Source organism: Vulpes lagopus, chromosome 16 (genome assembly GCF_018345385.1).
Source record: "Vulpes lagopus strain Blue_001 chromosome 16, ASM1834538v1, whole genome shotgun sequence".
NCBI classification, from domain to species: domain Eukaryota; kingdom Metazoa; phylum Chordata; class Mammalia; order Carnivora; family Canidae; genus Vulpes; species Vulpes lagopus.
This window is the reverse complement of record NC_054839.1, coordinates 29697592-29718308: the sequence shown is the minus strand read 5'-3', so window position 1 is coordinate 29718308 and position 20717 is coordinate 29697592. Positions and strand designations below refer to the sequence as shown.

The 20717-nt window shown below is 45.3% G+C and overlaps 1 protein-coding gene across 1 annotated transcript; it reads right to left on the bottom strand.

Annotated features, from left to right (window-relative positions):
- Positions 1-18519: 18519 nt before the first annotated feature.
- Positions 18520-20499, bottom strand: POU4F1 (POU class 4 homeobox 1). The gene is made up of 2 exons (XM_041730858.1): positions 20377-20499; positions 18520-19662 (listed from the first exon to the last, which is right to left on the bottom strand). The coding sequence occupies exons 1-2, from the start codon at positions 20497-20499 to the stop codon at positions 18520-18522; spliced, it is 1266 nt and encodes a 421-aa protein (XP_041586792.1).
- Positions 20500-20717: the final 218 nt, after the last annotated feature.

Sequence of the window (20717 nt, the reverse complement as noted above, 5' to 3'; positions counted from 1 at the left end):
AACTGCATATGAAAGAAGCACAAGAGACTGCACTATTTACACATGCATAGATTATTCACATTTTCACATGTATTTCATGATGATCAGGAGAAAGAACTTTGTGCATTCCTTAATTTATGTATTCATGAGGTTTTATTATCCACTATTATAATACTGTGTTAAACACTCGGGGAAAATACAAAGATAAGAAAGATAAGACTCTCTTCTCTTGAGAAGCCTTTACTCTGGTAGAAAAACAGAAGCACAAACGTGTTCTTAACAATAGGAGATAAGTTCCTTTTCTAAAAAAGGATTTTATTTATTTATTCGTGAGAGACACATAGACAGGCAGAGGCAGAGACATAGAGGGAGAAGCGATATGGGACTTGATCCCCGATCACACCCTGAGCCAAAGGCAGATGTTCAACTACTGAGCCACCCAGGCGTCCCGTGAGGTAAGTTCATAAAGAGAGTAGAAACATGCCTAAGAACTCACAAGCCAATTTCCTCGCTGGAAAATTATGGAAGGTTTCATGAAATGACAACATCTGGGCTTCTAACTAGGGGTAAGATGTTGGAAGGTCAAAATAGGGAGAGAGAAGATTAAATTTTAGAGTTTAAAATATTCTGTCTGCCCTTCCCAACATTTAATGCATTTTGCATCCTCTGCAGAGAATGAGAAAAGTTTTTATCTTCACAAGTGTGTTGTTTTTTTAAGATGTTATTTACTTATTTGACAGAGAGAGAGAGAGAGAGAGAGAGAGCGCACAAGCAGGCAGAGCAGCAGAGGGAGAGGGAGAAGCAGGCTCCTGCCAAGCAGAGAGCCCGATGCAGGGTGATCCCAAGACCCAGGGATAATGACCTGAGCCAAACGCAGACGCTTAACCAATTGAGCCACCCAGGTGCCCCTCAAAATGTTTTTTGTAACAGTAAACAAGTAAATTTAGAAAGACTCAGTGCACATTCTAGTTAATGTGTCTAAAAATGAGCCTAAAATACCAATTTTAGTGGTTAATAACAGGCATTTAATCCTGTTAAATTTAATTATTTAATTAATACTGAGATAAAAACAAAAACCAATAAACCCGAGCAAGTGTACTTAAATGTGTCTGGAAAAAATGTGTCTACTTTTTCAAATAACAAAATAGATTTATTCATGTGAAATCTGGCTGGAAATAAAAATGATCACAATTTAGAGAAAATGTTTGAAACTATAAATTGTGCAGTTTCATGGATTGTTTCTTCCCTCCCACCCTCGCTCTTTCTCTCTCAGTATACACACACACACACACACACACACACACACACACACAGAGACACACATGCACGTTCCCCCCATTCAAAAGCAGGGCATTCCTATGACAGCTTTCATGAGCCAAAATGGTGTAAGGCAAAGATGCAATTGCCATTAATCCAAATGGAAAATTTTTTGAGAGTCCCCAGACCCAAGAAACTACCTCTTTAGACTTTTCTGATACCTTAGGACACATCTTGCTAATGGACACACACAATAAATTGAGATAAAGCACAGCTGCTCACAGACACAGCTCAAAGCCTATGGCAGCTTGATGCTGAGATGCTAGGTATGGTTTCTGGGGAAGGAGCTTGGGGGTGCAATTCTCACTGCTTGGGGAGGGTATGCTGCCTATATAAGGGCACACTGCAAAACACTGAATGCTATTTTTGCTTCTCACCTTTTCAAAAATCGAAAATCTTCAAGTTTCTTCTGGTTAGCAAAATAAGTACTAATACAGGTATTTCGTAAAAGTAGCATAATATGAAGTTTTGAAACTCAGGGGACAACCAGTATGTTTCAATGCATGCCTGAGGTTGGAGGTGGAAATTTGATAGTGGATAAAAGTGAATCTCATCAAGACACCTGTAGTATTATGGGATCCAAATATTATTTAATAAAGGGTAGAAAATAAAACAAATAATTAATAGAGCTTACTGAATCATCTAATTCATAAGCACTTCTAGCTTGCTTCTGGTAATTTCAATTAATCATGTTAAAATTAAGAAATCTACCTTGCAGTACTAGATGATATTGGGAAATCAACAAACCAAAATAGTCTCAGGAATAAGAATTGTGTATTCCTGCTTGCCAGCATATAAAGTATAAATACAGGTGGCCTGACAAAATATGAAGAGTTTGGGAAACAAAAGTTATCACATACAAACTAATACCCACTCTGGGTCCTATTCTGAGTGTCTGGAATGTGTCTCACTGATATAAGGATATGCAGTGGCTCTTTTAACGACAAGTAACTGAGAAGCTTCTTTCACAGAACTCTAAGGAGCTTAGAATCACCTTTCTGACCATCTTTCCTGTCTTCTATATATCCTCATAAAATATTTACTGTTCTTCTGAATGACCACTCTGATTATCCTTAGACTCCTTTCAGATTCCCTGATGATGTCATGGAAATGTTAAACCCATTATGCTAAGTTAGGACCTCCATCTGCAGTGACCTCTTGGCACAAGCTTCGAGGACAGCATGATATTTTTACATAAAAGTTAGTCTTCATTCAAATCCTCGAGGTCTGATCCTGAAAAAACACTGACAGCTCAATCAACCCTAATAAATACTTAAGTAGGTCCATGGAAAAAAAATAATAATACAAGTCCCCAAAAAAATCCATTATATATTCACAACTGAGTCGTAAAAATGTCTATTAAATGTACAATTATTTTACCACATTTTTATTGGAAAACAAGCATTTATCCTAATTTACAGGTTTAACCCAAAGGTTGTACATGACATTCCTTTTCATTAAGCTATTAGGGGAGTGACGAGTGATGGCGCCCAGCTCTAATTATCTTTAATGTAGTGTTTCAAATTGATCATGCATAATGCAATTACAAATCATAATTAAATTAATTTGTATTGATTTAAGATTTTATAAGTTGTTAATAACTGCAGTGCAGTACATCTATTTCCGCAAGTTAACATTAATACTTTCAAATGCCAGGGCATTTCCTCCTTTTTTACTCCAGTTTTGTTATGAAAAGTTCGCAAACTTGTCAGTACTTTATGAAAGCTAACTTCAAAACTCTCTAAGTAGAAGTTCTGAGTATTTAAATAGAGTTTCTCCAAGAAATGATGTCTAATGCATTTGTAACTTTAGGGTCATCTAGATTTAAAAAACATACCTCTCTCTGAAACACCTTTCCTCCTCCATCCTCTAACTATCCAGCCCACCACCAGCCTTCCTAGCTAGCTAGTACAGTCTTTGCATATCATACCAGCTTCTGATTGAGTGACTGACTCCAGGAAATCAATGGAAATGCATAAGTTCTTTCCTCAATATTATGCAGCGGGGGCGGGGGTGGGGGGTGGGGGGAGAGGGAGGTTGAGAAGAATCTGGAAGCCAAGAGGAGGCCCAAGCAAACTTGACTCCATAACCAAACACAGGGTTCTCTTGTCTCCTCATATTAACCACACTCAAGTAATAGAATTCCCTCAGAAATCTCCACATCTGAAGGCAAAGCCCCAGTAGACAGATGTCCTAGTAGACAGACAGTAACACCTCCTCCTCCTGTTCCTCTCAAGAACTGAAGGGGAAGATGTAACAAGAAGAGTAACAAAAGAGCAGGATGGACTAAGGACTCCAAAAGCCCCAGCAATATGTTTTTGTAACAGGAACAAATACTGGGCAAATTTGCCAATTCATCGGATCTGTTTTTGTCATGTACTAATGATGTATTCCTTCACCTCCTAAAACTTAAGCTGTAAATCCAGCCAGACCTGGACTTGGCATAGAGCAAAGAGAGACATAATCTGGTCCTTTCACTTTCTAGAAGCCTTGAACTGGGAGCAGGGTCTTGTGGATGGTTGCTTTCCCGCGGAAGGGTGGACCTAGAGTTAAAGGGGTTGTTATAGTGTCCTCCTCTGAGTGTATTAAATGCCTTAAGATCCTATGAGAGGGGAAAGAACTAACCAGATGGGAGGGGGCGGTGAGGGGGGCTTGGAAATGGAAGTGAAATGTTTATGAGAAAGGCTCAGAAATAAACATCACGGGCCGAGTTCCCCGGACGCCAGCAGTCTCTCTCCAAGACTGGTCAGTGGCAGGTGCCTACTCAGCTCCGAGAGTGCACGCTCACGGCAGGCAACCTGAGGCCCGCAGTCGCTGCAGCCCGGCGCTCAGAGCCGAGCTCGAAGCTTGCCTGCTCACTAGCGACCCCTCCAGCTCTCGGGGAGAAGCGGGCAGGTGCAGGAGCACACCCCGGACTGACGTCCCCGCGCCGAGCTCAAGCTCCTCTCCGACCGGGGTCTGAGCAGGACCATTGCATCCCCGGAGCGCAGCAAGCCGCCCGCCAGCCCGGCCCCGCGTGCAGGCGGCTCCAGAGCCCCGCGTCGGGATCGAGTTTGAGGGACATTCGAGAAGAGCACCCCTCTTATCATCGCGATGGCTTCAGAGGAAAACAAGCCTGAGCAAGACTTTCTCTACAGCACCCCCTCCACACATACACACGCCCTCCCGCAAGACAGTAAAAGCAAAGGCGGTCTGAAACTTGACTGGGTTGCCAGGCCCGGCTCCTCCCTCCGCCAAGGTGCAGTTAGTCTACACCGCAGCCTCCCTGTCAGGAAGGCGGGACTGAGTCCAAAGGACACGCCACGTGGACAAATGCAAGAGCTCAGTTGTTCCAGGTTTCTAAGGCCTCGGCCTAGATGCATCACCAACTGGCAAAGTCATTTCTCCAGCCTGACTTCTGAAGACGCCTCTTTCTAGTCAAGTACGACAGATGGGATCCTGGTGGTGTCTCATTCTCCCCCAACACTGCACAGAGAATCTCTTCGATAGACCGTTGTGCTTTAGTCAAATATTTCGGAAAGATTCTTCAGTTGTGAAGAGATCTTTGCACTAAAAGGTGCTGGAAGGAGAAGGGGTAGGAGAGAGGTGGAGGAAATATTTTCAAGCATCTCCAAACACATTACTATACAGGAGAATAAAATTAACTCAATCAAATGTAACACATTATTTTCCTTAACAAGGAATACTCAGGCATAGGGATTTCCTTGGACTTGAGTTTGACAATACACTCAACACTCAGATTGAACCCTGAGACTGAAATGCCAGCTATTAATTCTCCTGTGTGTGTTGTCCCTGGGACTGGGATGATGAAGCCCTATCCTCCAGGAATTAGAACATTTCTGGGGGGAAAGGGAGGCTCCATCCATAAAGTAACCATCCATAAAATAACTATTTTAAGATAAAAAAAATAAGACTCTGGCTTTAATAAAGTCTTACAATTGAGGCTGAATGTTAGGTGTTCGTTTGGAAAAGGTGGGTTTCATATTTTGTGGGGTTTGGGGTGGGTTTTGGTCCTTGGTTTTTGGTTTTTTGACATCGGTATGTGTGACTAGCAGTGCAGGTTGTTAAGTTTCCAAGCAGGAATCAGCTTAAAATGCATGGATTCTATTATACGTACAATTTAATCACAAGGTATTTAAAATAGACATTTCCATCTAAAATCCAATCAGAAATCAACACAGTTCCTCCAGGCATTAGATGATCATCTCGATTTTGCATTTGTAAACTGGGAGAAATAAATGTGACTTGTGGATACCAAGAGGTCAAGTACGGCTGCTCAAATATTTTTCTTACAAAATGACGGATTTATTAGACAAATAAGTAGCCCGGCTGATGCAAAACCCCCAGTGATTGAATTTTGACGTTAAGTCAACAACAACTCGAACTACATCAGTGCTTCAAGATTTAGTTATGATGGTAGAGATTACTGAACAAATAAGAGCCAGAAATGAATACAGATTTCTGAGGATCTGCCCCTGGCACCCTCTTCTTGACATTCTCCTCCATATGCTCCCCCTATCCAGACTGTATTCTAATTAAAGGACTTGCCTATGCCTTGCGATTGGAAAATAACTTTAAAATAATTAGCCATATTTTTCTGCTAAAAACAACAACAACAAAGAAAAGGCTCAGAGAGAAAGCCAATTGAGTTTCATTATAAATTCCTTCGTGGCCTGAAAGTCACCCACAATTAAAAGGGAGAGAACATGCAGTGGGTACTGAGTTTTGTTTTCTAAAGATCTTATTTTCATTAAGAATTTTGATAACCTACTGCCCAGCCTTTGCACCCTTTCTCTTAAAATACCGCTTTCTAAAAGATTTGAAGACTTGGGCTGTGTTAGTATCCCACTCGCGGATCTGAATCCACTGTTAAATAATTAAACCCACCGTAGACTTTCAGGAGTATTTAGACTTCACCTTTGGCGGGGGGATCAACGCTCCTCCCCACTGCGGCAGCCCCCGCTGCCCCCCATCCCTGCGCTGGTGGGGTGCTGTCCAAGGTGCTGAAAATCTTCCGTGAATCTTGTGGGGAGGGCAACCACTCACGGAAGGCTTGTGCTCCTCATAAAAGGGACTTAAATTATTGAGATCACATTTAAGTATAAAACAGTTCATTGCTCATCTTTTCATGGAGAGAGGGGCTAATCTGCTCCTAGTGTGAACATGTCTTTTATTTATTCTATGTGGGACTTCCTTATTCCAGTGGAATTGGTGACTTAACTTCCATTTAAGCCTTCTTGAGCCAGCCAAGAACTCGTTCCTTCCACCTTCTCTTTCTCATATTCATCAATTTTCAGCTATACTTGGTTCCCCCTGGTCTGTGGAACTGCTTATTTTGCAAGGATAAATCCACATTTAATTCCAAGGCTTTCATTTGATCAAGGGCTTGACACAATTTCTCTTTGTAACTAGAAATTTGCTTTCTGAATATCCAGGCACAGACTGCTAGAGGCAATAAACTGGTACCAGATCTTTATCTCAGATTTAATTTAAATGCAGTAATAATTGTACTCTGTTAAATAAGTTGCCATCCCAGTTTGTCATATTCTCCTCCCACATATGCATATACCCATAATTTCTACAGATGTTTTCATCATGCTGGTTTTTAAAATCATCTGTTGTATTAGTTGTTTTCCCAAATAAATAAACCCGAAAATACAAAATTGCTAATCCTAAAATAGCAATAGAATTCATAAGTAGAAAGAAATGTTTCATAATTATTTGCCATTTCCCCAGCATTAAGTAGTAAGTTGTGCAACTGAAGCCCTTCTACTACTTCTCTATGCTTCTTTCTTTTTTAATATTGAGGAGTATCTTCAGTTCAATAACGCATCTGTTTACAGTTTGCCTGAACTTGTTTCTGGATTTATATTTCAATATGCTCCTTAGGATGCAAAATTCCTGTCAAATTAAAGAGTGCTCATGTCTTGCCCGCTTCCAGCAAATCACTTGCAGCACCTAATAAATCCAGCTGGGGTTCCTTCCATAGCCTGATGCTGCTGAAATCATTATTGTCCTGCCTTGTTTCATGTCAGAGGCCTCTTCGCCTCATCTGTCATGAAACCAATTTCACTTTATTTACATCCATTTGCTAGTTTAATTACTGTGCTGATGAATAGCCTGAAGGAATTAAGTTACGAGTCTTTGGAAACGCAAAGCGACAGATATATGGGCTACCTTTTAACTACAGGGAAAGAAATGAAGGCTAGTGTGGCATGCACCAAAATTTAAAGATAATAAGTGTTTCTCTCTACCCAGCTACTCTTGAAATTCAAGATGATCTTGTTTTTATGTATTCATCATCTTCTAGATGAAATACAGTGCTTCAGAACCTCTCATATTTACACATTCACTGCAGTTCTCTATAATACAATTCTCCATTTTTTAAATTTTTTTTCTAAAAGAGTTACAGATGATTTTCCAGCTAAACCAAATAATGTAATGTGCTTGGCACCTGCCAATGTTAACCTTTCCTTGTAACTGAGAACCTTACTTCTATATAAATACAAATAAGTGCCTTTGTAAAAATAAAGAATATTTAATATATTCAACCTAACATATAGCACAAAATACTCCACTTATAGTCTATAAATAATGTAAAGGATGTCATTTATATACTTGTTATCACTAAGCACAATTTCACAATTATCTTCTTCAATGTATTTTCATCCTGCTCCCTCTCTCCTTTGTAAGTCCAATATAATAGAGTACTGTGAATCTATGTTAATGACAGAGGTTTTGTGATACAATTGTATAATTTGTGCTCTCAAATATATATAAGTGGTCAATCATTTGCATATATATTTAAAAACTAAGATCAATAAACTTTTCAGTCATTCCATTATCCTATAAATTAATACTGTAAATCATGCCTACTAATCATGACATTAAAACTCATTTTCAAAGATATTCTTTCCTAAATTTTATCATTAATTATAGATTTTGAAACTTAAAGTTAATAATCCATAAATTAAGTACTCATAAGGTTCATCAACATTGGTTACCAATTAAAACAATAACAGTATCTTAATTGACATTTGATTTTATATTTTCTGTATCCCCAGGTAGAATCACACATGAAAAGAATAAAACTTTTAATTTTAAGTGCCTGTATGTTTTCATTTCATTGCTCTGTTTCTGATATTTTAAAATCAGTACTTTGATGTTAAGTTTATGGCACATAATATATACACCATTTCAAGAAAGAATGTAAATTTTTTTCTTATAGACTTAATGCCTTATTCATTTATACCATTTTATTCATTTATACCAGACTTATTCATTTATACCCTCTCCATGTTGAGTACATAATTACTTCTAAGGTTGTGCAAACTTTCTAAACTATTTATCTAACCAAAAAATTTTTTTTCGACATTCAAGGGCAAGAGATACTTTTAAACAAAGCAGAAACGAGAAAGAGGGGAGATTTAAATGCTTTCTCATTTCCTCTTCTCTTAAAACAATACTTTTTTTTGTACCCTGTAGACTTTGCAGTTTATCATAAAGCTAGCCTAAAGGAAGGGATAAAAATGTAAACACTTTATATTTACTATCAGAAAAACTAAAGGTGGTGAAGACGCTACTGTACATGTAGATATATATTAATAAATTATATATTCATTACAAATCCTCCAGGTGCCTCCCTCCATGCCCTCCTTACATCCCCTAAATGCACATTTGCCCCATTGCCCCTCCCCCTCTACTTTTAATAAAGCTCATCCACAAAACAACCTACCTAACAAAACAACATTTCTTGTATCCAGTCGTGCCTATAAAAGTTTTGCAATAAAGGAACCCTAAACAAGCCCCTTCAGGTAAAATTTCCTTCTATTTTGATAGAACCAGATACTCCCCCCAATTCTTCTAGTAGAGATTTATGAACAGTCTTTAACTTGACAGAAAGGAAATCTGCATTGGTTGACTCTTCTTTAGCTATTTTTATTCATTTGTTTTAAAAGAAATGAGAAATGATGGGGGTTTAAAATGCTTTCTCTTCCCCTCTTCCCCTCCCCCATTGCTCTCATTCTCCCCCTTCCGAAGACCCTCTCCTCCCTCTCCAGCTCTTTTTGATTAATAGATCCATGTGGCTAACGGCCTGACATATGGTGTGCGAAGCAGCTTGAGATAGTACCTTAGGCATCCCCTACGGCCATTAACATATTAGGGGCTTATGTGCAGTCAGACAGTCAGACCTCATCCAGAGCCGGTGTTTTCAGAAAGCCTGCACCCCAGAGCTGTTTGATAAAGAGTTTCAATAATGCACCACTCTTCAATTTTAAGCGTTGTGTCTAGTGCTGAAACACTGGGACAGAACCAGAATAAAGTTTAGAAATGAAACTCAGTTACAGTCAACAACAGTAAAAATAGTGCCTACATCTGTTTGTATATGGATATACACGTGGAGGCACAGCTTCAAGCTCACAAACACACACCAGCTCCTGAGTATTAACAGTAAACAGGCAGTGTCACCTGCCTGGATTTATTTTGTTTAAACATTTATTTTGTTTAAAGTCCTCTTTATACCGAAAATACTAACAATGCAATAACAGTAGTTACTGATAGAGAGGATTCAAAAGCAAAAACAAAACGAAGCATAACGTTTAAGAAATAAACTTCTTTGACTCATGTAGCTTCATGTTTTTCCCTGGTAGAAGAAATGAACTGTATTTTTACATCTACAGCTTTGAAATAAGAGGAAGAAAATTATGAAAATGCTAACTGTAAAAGATGTGATCATATTTTAGATACATTTGCAGATCAAATCCCTAGAAAGGTAACTATTCTTGCTCTACAAAATCTGAAAGTTCACAAACAAAAGTCTTGACAATAACTCTATATAACTGAAGGTGGGGAACGCCTCCAGGAGACAGAAATATATATATATATATATATATATATATATATATATATATATATATATAGTGATGGAGATGATATTCAAAATCAAAGAAGACATCTCACTTGAAGCTTATTTCATTCACTTTAACGGTCTAACGGCATAACTGAAGCTTGAAATTCGCTTTACCCAACGTTCTTATTCCAGCCTCCTGCTGATAAACCACTGTACCCCTTTTGAACTGTACTCTGGCTGTTTGCTTGGCAAATAAATGCTGTTCCGCCCTATTAAACCTTTTAGGTAGTTTCATCTTCGGATTTCTCAAATACAGAGCTAATAAGGAGGTGCTTTGATGCTGTTTTACTTTCAAACTATAGCCTTGAGGCGTTGAAACGCGCAAAAGGTAACCGAAAAAGTAAATTGCCACGAGCAAGACGCACCCTCCCTTTCAAAATCGCTCCGACCCTCTGCAGTGCACTGCGTGGCAGCCGAAAATCGCCTGTTCCTGGGCAGAACTACGTCCCGTTGGCAGCCCCTGGGGTTCTGAACCCGCGCCACGGTACCAGGGGGGATGAGGAGAGGGGGAAGCACTTTTAAGTTAAAAAGCCCTGGGATCCCTTGGGGGAGGAGAAAGACGGGAGGTAGAGACTGCAAAGCTTCTCAAAAGTTGATTCTAGGCAAACAAATATCAGATGGGAAGTGGAGATTGAGATACAGCAACTTGTTTAAGCAGCCAGTAATAAAACTTTTGCATAAGGCGTGGCGGCAGTGTGCAACTGCTTGCTCACCCGCGCGCGCTAAGGCTGGTCTCAAACACCGGGCTCAGCTTACACTTGGAGGGAAGACCCCGGCGCGCACTCATTACTCGCACACGCTTGATTCCACTGCACACACACACACACACACACACGCAAGCAAGCAAGCAAGCGCGCAAAGGACCCTTTAGTTGAATATAAGCAAATGAAACAATCGAAACATATCTGTTTTCTTTAAAACTGGGATGAAAGAGCCTCTCGCTCAAAGGCGTCTCAATTCCTCTCATTTAGCTATATTTTCAGAAGAAATGCAAACCCCAGGGAGATAACTCTCTGCCCAAGTTAAATAGATCCTACCTGCTTTTTAAAATGCCTGCATTTCCATTGCTATCTCAAAACATATTTTAACCAGGATAGTTGAGAGCTCCGATCTCAGCCTCAGAGCCCCTTCTCACATGCTGCTCTTTCTTTCTTTCTTTCTTTCTTTCTTTCTTTCTTTCTTTCTTTCTTTCTTTCTTCTTTCTTTCCTTCCTTCTTTCTTTCTTTCTTTTTCTTTTTTCTTTCTTTTCTTTTCTTTCTTTCCTCTTTCTATTTTCTTTCTTCCTCTTTTTCTCTCTTTCTTTCATGACAATGCTTTCGTAAAGTCGCATAAATGATCAAAATTAACATAAATCATTATTAGTTATTAGGATTTGGTCTAAATTACACTGCGAATATCGCACCAGCCCCATCTGCCGCCCCTGCTCTCGCAGCAATAGATTGCAGATAAAATAAATGTCCTTACCCCATTAGAAGGTTCCTGTCTCTGTAGCCAAAAGCCAAACAAAAGCAATAAATACCGGGCTTTTTCTCTCCACTATTCAGCTGTGACTCTTTTCATCAGCTCTTCCTCTAGAAAAGCTCGATAGCTGTCTGAAAATATTGCATTTTATATCACCAAAGGGCGATTAATATTGCATTAACTGTATTTAACATTTTTTAAGCGCGAGTAATCTACAATGAGTTACTTTCTGTTAATAAACACAGGGGGTATCAGAACTACTGCAGACCGCTCCAGATATCCATATAAACATATTATTCGTCTCACACTTTGTTCTGTTTGTTTTTTTTTTTTTTTTTAATATAATGTTAAGAGTGTAGAGCGCGACGTTTGAAGTGGAAGAAGCCGTGCTAATGGTCTGCTTAAAGTATTCTGACACCGACTGGAGACAGCCAGGTCCCTGCCTTCATTAAATGTTTATTGTCAACACTTGGCGGGGGCGGAGGGGGGAGAGGGTGGGGACAGGCTGGTGCAAGTGTATTTCCTCGGCTGGAAACTGTCAACACTTTCAGTCTGATCCATGCCTACAAAAGTTTGTGTACATTATTGCTGCACTGAAGCCACGAGTCGGAGTTACCAAACTTTTGTCTGTAATTCATTTCTGCCTCAGCGAGGCGGGCAGCCTGTCTCTTTTCCTCCTCCATCCCTCCTTTTGCCACTTCCCCGTCCATCCGAGCTCTCTTGCAGCATCCTGTTCCCCTTCTCCTTTTCCCATCCTCCCGCCGTCCTAAATCGGAGGGCAGCTACCTCCGGGGCTTTGGGGATTGGGGCTGGGGGGATGCAACTGGGGCGCTTTTTCTGCTCCACCCCCGCGTCTGCAGGAGCGGGGCTCTGGACCACTACCTGTGCTTGGCCGGCTTCTCTGGACGGAGATTTTCATCCCCCGTTTTGCGATCCAGGATTCTACTGAATTCTCCCGGACAGGAGCAGGGTGGCCCGCCTTCCTCCCACCCGGATACAAACCCTGGCCTGTTAAGTTCAAATCCATGACAGGGCTTTGGTGGTGCGCACCTTACCTACGACAACAACGAAACAAAAACCGAGATCTTACTTCCCCTTATTATTATTATTCTTTTTAACGTAAACCAGTTTTGAAAGTTTCGTGGTGCTTAAGGCGTCTGCTTGACCTAGGCAAACTGCAGCGAGGGGAGCCTTTTGAACCGCGCTGAGCTGCTAGTCCCGTCCCTCTCAGGACGTCCCCCGAGGCACTTACACGGTGGGCGTGGCCCTCCGCGAGCTCCTAATTACCAGCTGCGGAGCTCCGGCTCCCCTCTCGGAGGGGACGAGGAGCACGCAGCGCGCATGTGCGGGCCCCGCGCGCTCCCCGCGCGCTCCGTGCGCGCCCCGTCCGCCCGGCGCTCCCAGCCGGCGGCGCCCCGCCTGCCACCCCCGCCGCCGCTGCGCAAGCGCGCGGGGGGTCCGGGCCTCGGACCGCTGGCCGGTCGCGGGGCGGTTAGCGGCGGGGCCGGGTGCCAGCCGGGGCCCGCAGGCTGGTGGCTGTCCCGCTGTCCGAGAGGCACTGCGGTCGGTCTCGGGCGGCGGGACGCCTTCAGGCCGCGAGTCTCCCGGCAGGAGGCGGAGGGCAGGAGGCGCTCGGCCGAGGCTCACGCGCTCGGGGCGCGGGGATTCCCCGCGCGGACGGCCCCGGGTGGGCGGGTGTTTCCGAGGCTGGGGGAGAATCCTAGTCGGGTCGGGAGGGCGGGTCCCTCCTGGCTGCAAATTATGACCCAATCAGCTCAGCCTGTGGTTGGAAACGGCACCCGCCCTTCCACCCGCCCGGGACTCCGAGTCCAGCCCGGGTGACAGGTGAGCTGCGGCGGGCGGCGGCTGCAGGGGAGGGAGCAGCCCCGCGAGGCGGCCCCGAAGCGACTCCGCGCTCCACCCTCGAGGCCCTGCCCCGCCCGCGCCCAGCCTCTCCCGTTTCGGGCAGAGCGACTGGGAGGGCTGCCTGTCTCCCATCAAGTTGACGACAATTACGAAAGTTTTTAATTAGCTTCTTGTTATCATTCATTTTATTAATTTCCAGAACTCTCAGGCCATGAATTATTCAAAGGGCAAGGCAACCGGAGCGGGGCGGTCGCGCGCCCCCGCCGCACGTTCCCGGCCCGGCTCCGCGAGCGCCGCTTGCCCGCCGCCCCGGAGGGCGTGAGCCGGCCCGGCGCCGCCAGCCGCGGCGGCGCGAAGGTTTGATCAAATATTAAATAACGTAATTATTGCGACAAGGCTTATCTCGCAGGTGGAAAAGAGGCTCCCCGCGAGAATTAGAATTCGGCTGCTATTTAAAAAAAAAAAAAAATCAATTAAGCTTGCGGCCTCCTTTGAAACCGCCCGCGAGCTGTGTGTGGCTCCCGTCGTGGGGCTACGACCGCGGCGCCAGGAACACCGACGAGCAGCACCGCACCAGAGTAATTGTGGTCCTCACCTTTATCATCCCGCCGGCCACCAAGGCAATTCAAGTGGAGGGCGGGACACTTGCTTTTTTAGCCAAAGTCAGAAGTCACAATTCCAACTTCAGGGACTAGGCTTATGAAGCTCATCCCCGCCCCCGCCGCACCCCCCCCCCCCCCGCCCCAGACAGGTGCAGCGGGGATGCTTCACGCAAGGTCGACGGGAGAGGCCCAGGCGACACCGCCCAGAGGGCCGCGGGCGGGGGCTGGCCAGGTGAGTCGTGGGGGCTAGGGCGCCCTGCCTTGTGCTACGCGTGGAAACAGGGCCGAAGAAGGCTTCATATCACGAGCAACGTAAACATTGATACGATCATGGCAGCGAGTGCCTACGATTTATTTACGAGAGTGTAATCGAAGTTGAGAGCAATTTCAGAACATGCATCACACAAAAGTCTATTCAGAAGTTAGTTGCTGTGTCTTGAGGACATCATTTCCTAGACCTATGGAAGGAGCAGGACCCTGAGCTAGGACTGGGACAAAGAGAAGTTTGAAACGAAAGGATGGCATAAACGTCGCAGGTGCATTTCATGCTTATTTTTCTTCTGCCCTTCCTACTCCACGACCGCCTGGATTTCCTGAGAAGCTGAAATACAAACGGAGCACAATTTTCCCACTCTCTCCAACTTGAGGGTATTCTTTTTAAAGTACCGGAGCCACGCGTTTTACTATTTCCACTCACCGACTGGTTTCAGAAACTGCTTAGAGTGTAGTTCCTCTTCAGAACCAGAAAACTTTGAAAGGCCAACTACTGCTGAGTGAAAAGCCTTTGCACTCGCTTCAGGAGGACGTTTGCTTGTTTGTTTCTTCCTAAATTGACAAGGGTGTCTTAGAATATAGTCTTATTATTCCTTCCCAGGTACACAGATTCACTCACCAGAGGGCAAAGCATTTCTGTTTTGCACAGTTTCCTACTACATAAAATAGGAAACTCTGCAAAGCATGTGTTTTCATGGTGTTTTATTAACATAATATTGTCTTCTTTTTATTTGGTAAGGATTTTAATACAAAACAAATGCTTAAGTTCTTATTACATACATAGGTCATCATTATATAGTACAAATGTATTTGCCTGCAACATTTCTGTTTGGAGCAGATTGAAAAAAAAAAAAAAGACAGTCTTTGTAAATCTTTTCATTTGTTCATTCCTGATTCTCCAACAATGAAATCTGGTCGTACTTTTCCTATAAAATAACAGTTTGGGTTTTTTTTCTTTTTACAAATGCATTTTATTAAAAACTTTGATGACATTTCAAGTCAATAACAACAGAAACAAATCAATTTTGATGGAAGAGATCTATTTTTAAAAATACCTCTAGTGCTTTTTTTTTTAAAACATTAACAACTGTTTAAAATCACAGCTTTTTAAATGTATTATCCTTTTTTGAACATCAAGTGTTTTGTTTCACAGATTTGCCGGTGAAATTAAAAAGATTTGGCTAAAATAGGATGATGTCAGAAGATATAATCCCAGCTATTAAGAAACTTTGTACATTTGGCATCTAATCTAGTCCAAGGTCACCAAGAAATAAACTATCTCTGGCCTTTCTGGAGCAGTAGGTGGCACACTAAATGTTCCAAATGAACACAGGCATTTGACATGGTGGCTGGACAGATCAGTGGATGATTTTTTTTTAAATATATTTCTTAACCTCCAAAGAAAAGTCATTTAGTTACAACATGTTTAAAGAAATGTTTATAGGCTAGAAAACCACATATATACCTCCAAATGCCTCTTTCCCTGAACCTCAATTTAATTTGGGGTTGAGGGGGAACCTGGTTATTTACAACCTTCCACCACTCTGAAGTGAGGGCTGTGGTTTAAGAGTTTCTGTAGTTTAAAAAAAAACTGATAAACACAGGCAACTAATATAGAATTTATTTTATTCAGAGCACCGCTTTTCACATGAGTTATCTGAAAGTGAATTCTGATTCAGCAGAAAAATACATCATTCTCACCCCTTCCTCACTTTTTATCCCCCTTTGAATATCCTCCCCTGTATTTGTGGTTGAATTGAGTTTCATTTTTTGACCGGCTCTACCAGGACTTGGCCCAGTATAAACAAAAATGCACCCAAATCATAAAATTGCTCTTCTTTCAGTTATGTTTTATTTGTAAGCGTACCGGGACACATCCCCCTGTTGTATTTTGGCGCACAAAAATGGTTCTAATAGAAGTGGGGAGGGGAAAAGGTAATAGAGCAAAGACATAACCAAGGAGAAAGCTCAGCAGACATACATGGACAGGTAGATCAATCCGTGAGACATTTCAGGATTAACACTGGCAGTTTGTAACCACTGTGTGAGTGTGTGCATTAAAGAAAATATTTACAGTAATCTTCCTTTTTTTTTTCTCTTCCTCTAAATACAAGAATATGACAAGAATGTTGTGTTTTCGGTGAAAACAGGCAGTAGACTGTGAAATCACACTATCCACAAAACGGTCTATCAGAAAGCTAGCCCAGTTTAGTGCTCAGTTTCAAATGCATAGTATGTTTGCGCTGCAAACAATGATATACAACATAATTAAATAAATAATGCCTAACCAGAGTGAGACCTAATTGTGTTTCTTTCTGCACCTTTTCAGATCATGCATGATTTCAGTCTTGTTAAATGGCAGAGTTTTTTTTTCTCATTTGTTCTGTTTTCAATTTTTTAGTTCTTATTAAAGGATGGTAATAAACCATCTCCACACGAGATCAAAAGAGTATCTTGTGCACCAAGCAGGCATTTTACCTAACCACCTTCAACTGTCTCATTTTTTAAATCCAGCAGCAGTTCATAGAGTACCTTGATTATTACTATGAAATACTATACATGATTTTCTATTTGGGAGACTGATAGTGCAAATTAAAGTTCTTCCTACCCAACATTTATCCCCAGCAATAAATTACTTTTGAATAATAATAATAATAATAATAATAATAAAAACAGTTGTTTTGCTCTCCCCCCCAACATGCAGACCCCTTTGAAACAAACGGAAGGGCTTTAAACCTCTCTTCCTCTCTTCTGGGATTTAGTTGATTTTTCTCCCAGCCAAGTCCTGCTCCAACTGAAAGCAGAAACTTTCCAGTATTTCAAAGATTTCATGTTCTTCAAAGAGAGAAAGAAAGGGTACCTAGAAGAGCAAGGTGGGTCTTGTTCTGGAGAGAAAATAGGGCACAGTATTTCTCCGACCGTCTTCCACCCCATCAGTGTATTTGAATCAATAGGGGGGAAAGTCAGTAGAGAGTTTAAAATAAACCACACTGGGAAAAATAAATGAAAGGGCAAGCAAGTTCCATGAGGAGGGGGGAGCTTATCTGGAAGTAATCTGTTTTCCAGATCTTAGATATAAGAGCAGAAATGAAAAGAGAAAAACTTTGTTAAATTGTTTTATTTTCCTGGAATAAAATATTTATTTCAGAGCTCCTAAGTTCTGCCTTTTAGTCAGCTCAAAAGCCCTGTGTGTCTCTCTAAACGTCCCCACCAGACAGTGACGAGGCCACAGGAGTATAGGCCAGGTCACAGGAAAACTTGGGACTCCTGAATAGCCTCCCTCTCATTCAGCTGTGCCCACCCCCCTCACTTTCTGGCAATGGAGAACAGGTATGGGGTCTCATTAGAACGGAGAAAATAAATCAAAGAAGATACGCATGGGGTGGAGGTGAGACTTGGAGGGAAAAAGTAAACGCAGAGACAGAACAGCTAGCTTCGCTACCCAGAATTTCACCTTCTGGTGTGTTTGGTTTTCGGTTTTTAACTCAGTTCAGGTATGTGGGGTTGGGTTTGGTGGTAGTAATAGTGGTGCTCTTTTTTCTCTTCCTTAGGGGGTAATGAAGCTGCAGAATACGGCTCCCCAGAGTTAAGTTTCTAAAGCATTTTTTTTTCCTTTGCTTTTGTTCTGTTTTGTTTTAGTTTGTCTTTATTTGTCTGGTTTTTGGTGGTTGGTAGGTTTGTTTTTGTACATAGTCCCTTGGTCCCCAGGAGATTTTGACAAGTGTCTCTGGTCAAAAACAGTTCATTTCCCTACTCTTCCCGAGTCTCCCCCCCCCCACCCTAACCCCCAGAACCAATCTGCTCCTCTGAACCCCTCCTCCAATCTCTGTCTTCCTTCCCCCAAACTCCCCTCTCACCCAAATATCCCCCCTTTCCCCCCGCGCCTGGCTCTCGGGTGTCCACACCCAGCACCCCAGTCCGCTTTTCTGGGGAGGGTGAAGGGCAGGGAGAGCAGAGGGGGTGGAAGAGAGTGCGCTCGGAGGGAGGGACTCCCCGAATGCAAGCAAGGTAACGGACACTCCAGATCCAGGAGGACGCGGGCTCCGGGAAAGCCCCCCAGAAGCCCCTTGGGCTCCCGCTCTGCCCCGCCCTGCACCTCCCACTGCCCCCTCAGTAAGTGGCGGAGAACTTCATCCGCTTCTGCTTCTGTCTCTGGTTGCAAAACCACACCCGCACCACGTTCTTTTTGAGGTCCAGTTTCTCGGCGATGGCGGCGATCTTCTCGGAGGAGGGCCGGGGCTGTACGGCGAAGTAGGCCTCGAGGGAGCGCTTCTCGGGCGCTGCGATGGAAGTCCGCTTGCGCTTCTTCTCGCCGCCGTTGAAGAGCTCGGGCTTGTTCATTTTCTCGCGCTGCGCGCCCTCGGCCTCCTCGAGCCACGCCTGCAGGATGGGCTTGAGCGCGATCATGTTGTTGTGCGAGAGCGTGAGCGACTCGAACCTGCAGATGGTGCTCTGGCTGAGCGAGCCCACGCCCGGGATCTTGAGGTTGGCCAGCGCCGAGCCCACGTCGGCCTGCGTCACGCCCAGCTTGATGCGCCTCTGCTTGAAGCGCTCGGCGAACGCCTCGAGCTCGCGCGGGTCCGTGTCCGAGTCGCAGATGGACGCCAGGCCCGCCGCGCCCACCACGGCCGCCGCCGCCGAGGCCGCCGCCACCTGCCCGGCCGCCGCCGCCGCCGCCGCCGCCGCCGCGCCGTGGTGCGCCGCCGCCGCCACCAGCCCGGGGTGCGGCAGCCCCGACGGCATGTTCATGGCGGCCGCCGCCGCCGGGTGCGACAGGTGGCCCAGGCCGTGCATGTGCGGGTGCGGGTGCGCCGAGCCGCCGAGCAGCCCGCCGCCCGGGCCGCCGCCGCCGCCCCCCGGGCCGCCGCCGCCGCCGCCGCCGCCGGGGCCGCCGCCGCCGGGGCCGCCGCCGCCCCCCGGGCCGCCGCCGCCCCCCGGGCCGTCGTGGGCGCCGCCGCCGCCGCCCGCCGCGCCCGCGCCCCCCGCGCCGGCCATGAGCGCGAGCGAGGGCGACGAAATGTGGTCCAGCAGGTCGCCGGGCTCGAGCGCCTGGTGGTGGTGGTGGTGGTGGTGGTGGTGCGCCAGCGGCACGGTGGACGTGGACGTGCACGGCACGCTGTTCATCGTGTGGTACGTGGCGTCTGGCTTGAAAGGGTGGCTCTTGCCCTGGGACACGGCGATGTCCACGGCCGCCAGCGCCTCTGCCCGCGCCAGCAGCGTTTCGTCTAGGCTGGCGAAGAGGTTGCTCTGCAGCTGCAGGCGACACAAACCAAACCAAAACAACAAACAAACAAACAAAGCCACAAAACGGAAGGGGAAAAAAAGAAAAAAAGCAAAAGCGCAGAACAAAACCACACACAGGCCGGAAAGCACGAGCAAAGGGCAAACCAAACACAAAGCAACCGAAATAACAGCAAGGGAGGTGGGGACAGTGGAGACCGGGAAGGACGGAATAGGAAGCACATCGGGGACAAGACAGGGGGGAGAGATGAGAAGGGGCGTGAGTGTGGGGAGAGAGGCAGGTGCAGGGGAGAGGGGAACACAAGAACACATTCCGGGAACCGGCGTGGGAGACCAAAAAGGAGGGGGGAAAGAAGAAGAAGAAGAAGAAGAAGAAGAAATGGAGATGTAACTCGCAGCTGGGGACCCGTGTCACGCACCCGAGCACGCACAGAGGCCGCCTTTCCCAGGCGTGAAATTAACGGAGAAAGTGGAGGGAAGTCGAGAGTCATGGCCCCAGCGCTCCGCTCTCTGAGCGCAGGCGCCCGACACAGAGGCAGAGGCGACGGGTACACGACAGTAAGCGCCACCGGACAAAACATGCCTCGCAGCGGGATTCCTCTAAAAATCCCTGCCCGCAAATCCCCGCACCTGGACCTGAGCGCACACCGGCACCCGACATGCAGTGTCTCGGAGACGGGGAGGGGGCAGGCGCGCGGGCCGGGGCCGCGGGCGTGGGGCGCTTACCGGCGGCGTGGGCAGGCAGGCCCGCCGGATGGCCTCAGAGCTGGAGTGCAGCGACGGGTACTTGTGCTCAGGGAGGGTGGGATGCATGGCAAAGTGAGGCTGCTTGCTGTTCATAGACATCATCTTGATGGCTTGGCATGTAAATCCACAAACACTCCGAAAGTCTGCGGGAAAGTGCGCACGCCGGCTCCCCCAGCCTCCCTTCGGAGGCTGCAGCCGCGGCGGCTGGCGGCGCGGAGGCGGCGGCCGCGCCGGGGGCTGCTGCTGCTGCTCCTCTGCTGCTGCCGCCGCTGCCGCCCGGCGCTCCCTTTGACCGTGCAGAGCGCCGCGCACCGGCCTCG

Coding starts and splice junctions, on each gene's coding strand:
- POU4F1 (XM_041730858.1), bottom strand. CDS start 20,499: ATGATGTCTATGAACAGCAAGCAGCCTCACTTTGCCATGCATCCCACC. Junction 19,663..20,376: donor CCTGCCTGCCCACGCCGCCG/GTAAGCGCCCCA, acceptor TGTCGCCTGCAG/CTGCAGAGCAACCTCTTCGC.